The following is a 9514-nucleotide window of genomic DNA, read 5'->3' as shown; positions in this document are numbered from 1 at the left end:
TATATATATATATATATTTATTTATTATTTTTTTTTTTTTGTAAATGACAAGAACCACACTATTCAATTTCAAAATTGAGATTAAAAAAACAATTGTTTTGGAACTAAAAGCAAGTATTTGTATATTCATGTGGACTAAACATTAATAACCCAAATCATAATCATATACTAGTTTTCTAAAATAAAATCCTAATCAAATCAAATCCAATTGAAATCTGAAATATAACAATATATTCCTAAAAAATCATTTTATAAAGATAAAATTTCTAAAATATAGTCAAATCCTTAAATAAGAATAACAAAAATTATAAGATTCTGCATCAACAATCATGCCAGTAGTATCAAAAGGTTCCCTTGATGTATTAAAAACTCAAGCATTCCCCGGCCCCTAGTCAATGTCCATGATAGAGAGGATCATCAACACAATTCTTCAGCAAATATCTTGTCAAATACAAGTTGAACTGCGACCAAAAGTCATCCACCAAGAAATGACATTAGTATATGAGCTTAAGTGCTTAACTCAGCAAATGGTTAGTGCAAAAGCTTTTTCAAATTATCATCGAATTTCAATAATTTGCTTGCCACATCCAGATTACATGATAGGTACCAGATAATGAAAGGGATAAAAAAAAAACGGAACTACAATGTTAGGCCAGTATCAAGGTGATATCAGATCCTGGGTTTCTGAAACACAAGCAGGAAATGCAGGATAAAAAATGACAAGAAACCAAGTCTAGGCAATTTGAGTCCCAATCTCTCCATAATTCTAACTAATTCCAGCTTACTTCACTTTTACACACTCCCTCTTAGCATCCCTTTACAACCAAATCACTCACCCCACCTCCAGCTTGTTACCGTTAGTTACAAAGTGGAACCCTTTATTTCTGTCTTTATCTTAGCAGTCCTGTCATTAAAACCAAAGATTACATGTCCTAAAAGTTAAAAATGTTCTTCACTTCTTTGTACTAAAGCATCTATAACTTTTCCTGCCTCCTATTTCCCCACTTACCCCCAAACAAAGCCAAGTATCCTCTAAACACCCCAGAAACTGATCATCTGGACAAATAAATAAATAATCCATTTTTTATGTTTTACATATTTACTTTTCATAAAATAGAGTCAGCACAAGACTTGTAGGCCTTTAATTTATAAATCCTTCAAACAAAATAATGTAAAATATTAGATAGTGAAAAGTATTTCAAACCAATTTCCTCTCATGCAGTAAATGAGGAGGGGAAAGAAAGTAGAAACAAGGTCTGAACCTTAAAGAGACAATTATACTTGCAGCTGTGTTAGAAAATCTAAGAAATCAAAACAACACTTCTACCACACAGATAACTCAAACATACCTTCCTCAGTATTGAGATTGGGTTGATCAACCAAGAGTTGCTGAAGTGCACCAAGATCACTGGCACTGAAATGCAGTTAATGCAAAGTAACCCATACAACACAGAATAAAACATTGAACACCACACCACCAACAAAAGTATAGACATTAGAAAATGAAAAGCAAGCATTGTGAATAAGGTACATGATAAATCTTGGTATCTTTGTGCATATAGAAATGGATGCAAGTGCAAATGAGTACATAGATCACTAGTTTACATCTTTGCCTTTTGTTTTCTCTTTCTTTGTCCCTGTCAGTGTTTATTTTGATTCAAACCCTTCTAAAAATTAAAAAACCAGAGTGCTTTAAGAGCAGGAAAACAACGGGCCCGTTATCCTAGAGAGCTTATTAAAATAAGTTTTAAATGGCTTATGGATACAACATAAGATATCCTAAACACTTAAACAAATGTTTATGTAATAAGATACGTCCAAACAATTTATAAATAAGTCCTTCCAAATAGACCCAAAGTCCAAATGCCATTGCCACTGTATTTTACAAATCAGTTGTGGAAAATGTCAAAAATAGAAGAAATTTTGCTTTGAGTTGGATTTCTTAGCTTGGTAGAAAAGATTTTGATGCTAAATGTAGAAGGACTTCCCGCTACATTTCCTATGATTAAAAATAAAAATAACAAAAGTATATCATGGTTTAGGGAAATTAGAAAATAATGAGTTAGAGAAGGAGAATGTTTTCTATCTTTGTAATTCTGTAACTGTGTAACTGTGGCAGAGAGATCATAAATGTACTAAAGTCAGTTCAAAGTAAGTTAATTTAGATCTCTTCTCGGAGGAGTATAATGAAACCTTTGAGAATGTTTTATTTCTGATTATAATAAGTTTACGGAGACCGTTTAAGTTTAAAGATAAGTTTGGAAAAGAGAGGACCAAATTTGTTTTACATGCTTTTGTGGTGCTTGTCAATGTTACACTTACTACAGCCTCTCATTTACTTTCCCACACGCATATATAGTCAAAGGAATAAAAGGCACACATGTGCATCGACACACTCATACATATTACATACTCAAAGGAAAGAATAATGTATAGGGGAAATATCCATGATTCCATATACACAATTATGACTTTTCATGGTTAGGCTATAGCATTGGTATTTTCATACCTGGGCTTTAAGGCCATTTCTGATAGTGCTGAGATCACTGATGATTTTAACAAATACCTATTTCAGAAGAAAAAATTTTCAAAAAAAAAGCAGTTCAGTCAAAATGGTGTTATCAAAAGTAAAATCAATGAAAAATAAAGCACTTTGGCACAAAGCATTTAAAGAAGATAGTAACATTCCAATATCAATAATCATTTTAAGAAATTAGCAGCTGTTTCATCCAACCAATAATAAAGATTGAAGGCTAACAATCTCAACTTTTCCTATAAAAATAAAAATAAAAATAAAAATAAAAAATAAAAATAAAAATAAAAACAGACGAGCCATTGCATTTTTTAGTTTTCAAACAGGAATTAAACTGAATTTAATTGGTCAGATTAAGCCAAATGTTCTAATACAATATCAGTAATAGATGCATAACAAACATTAAGAGAAGGAAGCACAGTGGTTGAGTTAGTTATGTGTTTCTCAAGACTTGGGAATAACACCCCTATTAGGTATTCGTAATTGTTGGGGTGCACCTAGGGGAGTACCCCACACATATGTCTACATTGATATAATATTGTTCACTTTGGACCTAAACATTTATGATTTTGCTTTTGGTTATCTCCCAAAAGACTTCATACAAATGGAGCATGTGTATACTTTGTAAACTCATGGTTCTCATCCTTTCCAAATGATGTGGAACTTTGATTGCACTTTTCAACAATCATCCCCTCAAACAAAAAATCACAGTTAACCTCCTTTTTAGTGGATAGACCACAAGTATTCCATGGTGGCCCCTTGCTTTTCCACCATTAAACGGGACACGTTCCTGATCTCCATGTTACTAGGAAGACCTCCACCTCCATATATGGAACCATTGTCAAAAGCCACCAAATCTACCATACTTGTTCAAGCTGAAGTCAGTTCTCCATTGACCCTATCATCGCTTCATCCTATGCACCAGGATTCACACATTTCCATAGACAACACCACTTGTTGGGATGCACCAAGGGGAGCACCCCACACACATGTCCACATTGGTATAATATTGTCCACTTTAAGTCTAAGCCCTCATGGTTTTTCTTTTAGTTATTTCCAAAAAGGCCTCATACCAACGAAGCATGTGTGTATTTTATAAACCCATGGTTCTCATTTCTAAATGATGTGGGACTTTGATGACACTTTTCAACAATAATATTTTATCCTCATGATAAAATCTCCAATTCTCCAACCATAAAAGACTAGCAAAATATTTGATTTGGGAGACAAGGGGAGGCAGGGTAGAAGATATTGGCATGCAACCTTGACATTGCATCATCAAAGTAGTTTCAGTTATAGTGAGTAGAGAGGTTGGGCAAGTTAAAATTAAGCATTGACATGAATAACATAACTCTAATTACTAAGTGCCCTTTGGTTTAGATTCCACAAACTAGAGCAAACACATCACAAGACACTCCCAACTAACTTTTTCTCAAGTAAAAACTTTAAAATTGACAACATATATTTATCATACCCAATGGCCATACCCTGGTGAAATAGTCCACAACTATCCAAAGAGTACAAAGTCACACTCTGGAGCTCCACTCCTTTTCTTTTTAGTTAAAAATCTCTTTCTACCCTTTATTTTTCTGTCAGTTCCTTCAACTGATTTATGCATTCAACAGGTTGGTAAACTACTATTGAACTCTTTATAGAGCACTAAAGGCAAGGTGTTTCTGGTAAGAACCTTGGGAGAGCCACACCACAAAAGCTAGTTATTGTAGTTGGAGAGTCCAAGGCCTTATAAACCCTACACTAGAATCTCGTACTTCTAATGTAGGACTCAAGTCCCATACCTTGCAATTGGATCCTAAGAGTTTCATTTGGCATTTTAGAGGCATGTTTCTTACTGAAATAGAACTAACTTAGATGAATATGGTAACAATTGAATTACATTTTATTTATGGTATAGGCCTTGAGTTTTATCTATTTTTTCTTTCCTTTTTTTTATTTCTACTTCTTGATAAAACAAGGCCGCCTTAAGATGCTCTATATATATATTACAAATCTACATTTTGGTTTGCTCTTGAAAGGGAGTTAAAGTGGAGGACACATGATGTTGAAAAAAAATAAGTCTCCAAGCTCCATAAATAAAATGTAATTCAAGTGCTATCATGTTCATTAGACTTCCAGCCAATCATCTAAGTTCTTGAATCATATTATTTGATGCATTAAAACTAAATTCGTATTAATGATTTGTTGGTTGTCTAAAAGCACAAAATAATATATAGCAAGAAAAAGTCCCAAATATTATTCCTTACTCAGAGTTGTATATCTCATGTATAAACATTAGGCTATCCAAGCAATAAATCAGACTAGGTTTGACGCCAACTTGCTGATGCAGTTGTTTCACAGTCATATTAGAACTGCCTTTCACTAGTTGTCTACTATCACGGTGAATTTTGTCCAGAGATAAAACAATACAATGAAATTCTTCCCTGAAAGTTCAAATTCAAATTTAAAGAAATAAGTCATGAAAGCAAACAGATTATCCTCTAAAGATCGTCAAGGTTCATAACCTTGATCTTAAAAGCTGAACAAAAAAACACTCCATTTCAGATTTTCATTAAGAACACCTAAAGAAGGAAAAAAACTACAGTAAGTGAAAAACTAAAAGATAACCAAAAATAAATAAATGGTATATATAACCATTTCATCAACATCGAGAAAAAAATGAAGCATTTTGCATCGATCTAACCTCCATAATTTGTGCATATAAATGATATCAAATGTAACTTGTATTTATACATTAGACAGCATTGTAAGGCTAAACTTGATACAATAATATTATTAATCCATATCAATAGCTGTTAGTAAAAAACACTTGAGCTAATTTTAAAAGCTGTTCTCAAGTAATGTTTGGTAAAAACATTTAAAAAGTTGTTCTACAAGTGGTTCTATATTCAGTAAACATTACAAACTTTTCAGTGTTGGAAAGGAACAAATTAAACACACAAAACATAATTTTTGTGAAAACATTTTGGGCTTTTTACATGAAGCACAAAACTACAAGTTGTCTTTAATCAACAGTTTGGTACTTATCACCTTATCTTAAGTAGATGCCATTCACAAAAGTAGAAAACAATTCCAAACTGGAAAGAATTTAGTACATTAGCCATAAACTTAACATGCTTATTGCTATTACATGTCACTTTAGATACCTTGTCCGAACATTTTGGCAAAGAAAAATCAGGTGATAGTGAATTTGTTTAATATCATTCTCACATTGGAAAGATTGCAGACCTGAATAGAAACTCACAAAGTCTTTCTTATGGAAACCAAAATGTTCCTAAAAGATTCAATCTGCTTTTCTAAAATAGCATCTCCCAAGCCAATAACACACTTTAGAACACCATAATTGTTGGAATTTTGAAGCACCTGCTTACATCACCACCCACACCAGTTACTTACTTCAAGTTCCCTTGTGATTCAGAACTATAGCATTGGTAGTACATGTAGAAGTCAGATTACCTGCAACCTATCAACAATATGGGAAGCATTCCTAAACTGTGAAATTAAGCAAGATTGAAGTTCATCCCATTGATTCATTTCTTCCCTAACTTTTCTGAATTTTGACTGAAATCTTTTAACTATCGATTCCATTGTCAATGCTGAACCAACCAGTCACAAGGCTCAGACCTTACACAGAGGAAAAAGTAATAATTAGTTACAGTTCTAATTTCCAAGCATGTCACTCAGGCTAAGTGTGAGCAATTTCTAACATAGTTAAAGACACTAACCATGTTTATTAACACAAAATCAAAAGAGAATATTTACTTGTACGAAGATGAAAAAAAAAACGTGGAGCCACTTTGAGAGCTATGAAGATACCCATATTCAGTGCATTCACGCACCTTGGATGAAAGTCAAACAGTTTAAATATACATAATATATTATATGTTTGATTCACAGGGATAAAATATGATCAATTTGATCTTCATCCGACGAAATGTTTTGATTTAAAAGCACTGTTCAGTGAGAAACGAAACAACTAATTCAATTTTATTCTTGAAGAACAATATATTTAATTACTAAAAATACCGGGCAACAAATTACTATAGACAAAGATAGAACCACAACTTTTAGAAATTTTTGGGAACGAAACAAATGCAAGTGTAAAATGATTAATGTGTCATATACTCATCCATATATAACATTGAAGCTTCAATTAGGCTACTCCAATGAAAACAAAAACAAAAAACACCCAGAATGCACAATTGAGAAACAGAGTTCTCCACCGTCCATTTGTTTTCAGTAAAATCATAACAAAAGAAACTTAGAAAAATCAGAGCACCAAATTCATAGGACAATGACACATATTTGATATTGAAGAGCAAATTTGCGCGATGGAAGAACACAAAAAAAAAAAAAAAAAAAAATTGAAAAAAATCTTGTACTTTGGGTTTGCTCGTTGACGACATAGAAGACGCAGATTCCCCTTGAGAGAGAATGAGCGAGTACCTGAAACAAGCTAAACCGTTAAACTGTGAGGGTGCTTTTGGCGTTACAAGTTTATGTTTAGAACTTTAGAATTTAGATGGAGGATTTTAGAATTATAAAAAAGAAATTAAAAACTTTAATTGTTTCAAATTAAATTTTTTTTTTTTTTACATTTTCAGTTTTATATATTTGGATAAAGTAAATAGATTTCTAAAATTTGTAATATTTTATTATTATTATTAGATTTTTGCTTTGATTCCATCACCAAATTCTTCATTTTAAAACTTTGCATTTGAATAAAATAATTGTTTTTACTTATAAAGTCTTTTATTTAGAATAAGATAATTATTTTATTTATAAATTCTATTATGTAAAATAATATAATAAAATTATATATATTTTTTTTTATTTAACATAAATTATTAATATTACTGGTAACTAATTTTAGTAATATGAATGAGTCTCGAAACACTTATTATAACAACTCTTATTATCAATCATAACATTTTACAAAATAAAATAAAGATTTTAAATAAAGTTTTAATATTGGTAACAGAAATGTTTGAAATGTTAATTTATTTATAAATATCTCGTAACTAATAATAAGAGATAATAGATATTCATGATAAAATACAGTAAAATTGTGTAATTTAAATATTTCTTATTTAAAAGTTGAAAAGGATTAGAAAAAACTATTCCAAAATATATTATTTTCTTTTTCATCCTATATTTATATATATATATATATATATATATATATATATTAAAAAAATTAAATATATTTTTAGTCTTTTAAACTTATGATAAATTTATTTTTAGTCTTTTAAATTTAAAATTAGTCTTTTTAATTCCTGTAATTTTAAAATGTTTTATTTTAATTCTTATACTCAAATTTTGTTAGATAATCTGTTAATTATCATCGTATAAAATTTATTTATTAGTGTTTCTATTAGTAAAAATATCACAATAGTTGCTGTTGTATAACTATTTTAATTTGTCACTTTTAGATATATTATTTGTGACTCAAGAAATTAAAACAAAACATATTTAAGCTTGATTTTTACCATCAAAATATTCAATTTCACCATAATAATCATCTTCATTTTCACTATTTTCAACTACAATATCAAGTTCTTCATCATTCTTATATAGTTATTCATTTCCAAAAATTTTAGCTTTGGAATCTAGATTATCTAGATTTGCATCATTTTGAAGAAAAATTACAGGATGTTTAACAAAAAAAATTATCAATATCAATTTCATTTTGTTTATTTTTTTTTCTTCATTTTAGATGACTAAAAGTTTATTTTCTATGCAACATGTTCAAATCCAAACAATTAGATAAGTATAGACAAAAAAAATTAAATTATATAATCTATGATTCAACTTATGAGTAACAAGTCTTTAATTACTAAATGGCAATAGAATAAAACAATAATACTTTTTTATTTTTAAACATTCACCTTAAACTTTTAATTTGTTATAATGGTAGAAGAAAATTAACAATGATGGCACGTCAACTATAAAATTGTTGTGGTTAACAAATAAGAGTTTTTAATTTAATTTTAAGATTCTATCAGAATATAAGAGATAATAATTAAGTGAATAGAGAATTAAGGAGTCATATATATAAAAGGAAAAAGGAGAAATTTCAAGAAAATCCTTATTTATTAGTAATACGAAAAATATAGGATAATAAAAATTAAAAAAAAGTAAATAATATATTATATTATATTATATATATATATCACTTTTCTCTTTATATTTAACATTACTAATTTACTTTCCTAAAATTATAAATAAATTTTTATTAATAATTTGAAACATTACACATCAATTGATTAATTATTGTTGATTAATTCTTTTTTAAAATTAGATCTTATATAATTTAATTGTTTTAAGTTTTATTTTTAATTTTATATAAATTAAAAAACATAAAAAAGAAAATTGTGCCCTCTATAAATGGGGCCTTGAGCAGTCGTCCATCTTGATTATACTTAGGGTTGCCACTGTAAGTTATTAAATTGCCATATAAGTAAGTTATTAAATTGCCATATAAGTTTATTGTAATGCTTGTGTTGAACTTGATATTTTCAACATCAAATTCTTGAGAAAGTAAAAATATTTTATGTATCAATGTGTTTTAAGTTCAATGTTTATTTTCTTTAAGTTTAATAACTAATTTAATTACTTGTGTAGTTATGATTTAAGTTTTGTCCATTCATCTTGTAGTTATTCATTTATCAAATTTGGTGCATGCTGAACAAAGGATAAAGTTATGAATGATCTTATCAAGAACAGATTTAGTAATACTCTGACATTGGAAGTGTCACATTGAATTGATTATGTTATCTGTTTTAATATTTATTTAGTGTTTGAATATATAAATTATATTTTAAATGTATGATAAATAATTTATATTATAAAAAAATATTATTATTTATTGATAATTTATTTTTAAATATTAATATTTAATTTATAAATAATTATAATAAATAAAAATTTAATTAAATAAGAAGTTAAAAAATTTCTTACAAACTC

General features: G+C 28.9%; 1 protein-coding gene across 5 annotated transcripts; it reads right to left on the bottom strand.

Annotated features, from left to right (window-relative positions):
* Positions 1-208: 208 nt before the first annotated feature.
* LOC109789626 (uncharacterized protein At5g43822) lies at positions 209-7073 on the bottom strand. Of its 5 annotated transcripts, none has more exons than XM_020348628.3 (7): positions 6931-7073; positions 6005-6172; positions 5793-5911; positions 4795-4971; positions 2510-2566; positions 1350-1414; positions 209-461 (listed from the first exon to the last, which is right to left on the bottom strand). In XM_020348628.3, the coding sequence occupies exons 2-7, from the start codon at positions 6134-6136 to the stop codon at positions 418-420; spliced, it is 594 nt and encodes a 197-aa protein (XP_020204217.1). In that variant the 5' UTR covers positions 6137-6172; positions 6931-7073; the 3' UTR covers positions 209-417. The 5 variants fall into 5 exon arrangements, with proteins under 5 accessions (XP_020204217.1, XP_020204218.1, XP_029125314.1 ...); XM_020348629.3 differs by having other exon boundaries at positions 1350-1408; XM_029269481.2 differs by having other exon boundaries at positions 6995-7051.
* Positions 7074-9514: the final 2441 nt, after the last annotated feature.

The sequence above is a fragment of the Cajanus cajan genome, chromosome 8 (assembly GCF_000230855.2).
Source record: "Cajanus cajan strain Asha chromosome 8, NIPB_CcT2T_4, whole genome shotgun sequence".
Taxonomy (NCBI): Eukaryota; Viridiplantae; Streptophyta; class Magnoliopsida; order Fabales; family Fabaceae; genus Cajanus; species Cajanus cajan.
This window is presented reverse-complemented; position numbering and strand designations above follow the sequence as displayed.

Bases quoted from the DNA above. Each gene is read 5' to 3' on its own strand.
- LOC109789626 (XM_020348628.3), bottom strand. From the start codon at position 6,136: ATGGAATCGATAGTTAAAAGATTTCAGTCAAAATTCAGAAAAGTTAGG. The intron at 5,912-6,004 runs GTAATCTGACTT...TGATGTAAGCAG, and splicing joins ATATTGTTGATAGGTTGCAG to GTGCTTCAAAATTCCAACAA. The intron at 2,567-4,794 runs GTAAGGAATAAT...CTTCTGAAATAG, and splicing joins CATGAGATATACAACTCTGA to GTATTTGTTAAAATCATCAG.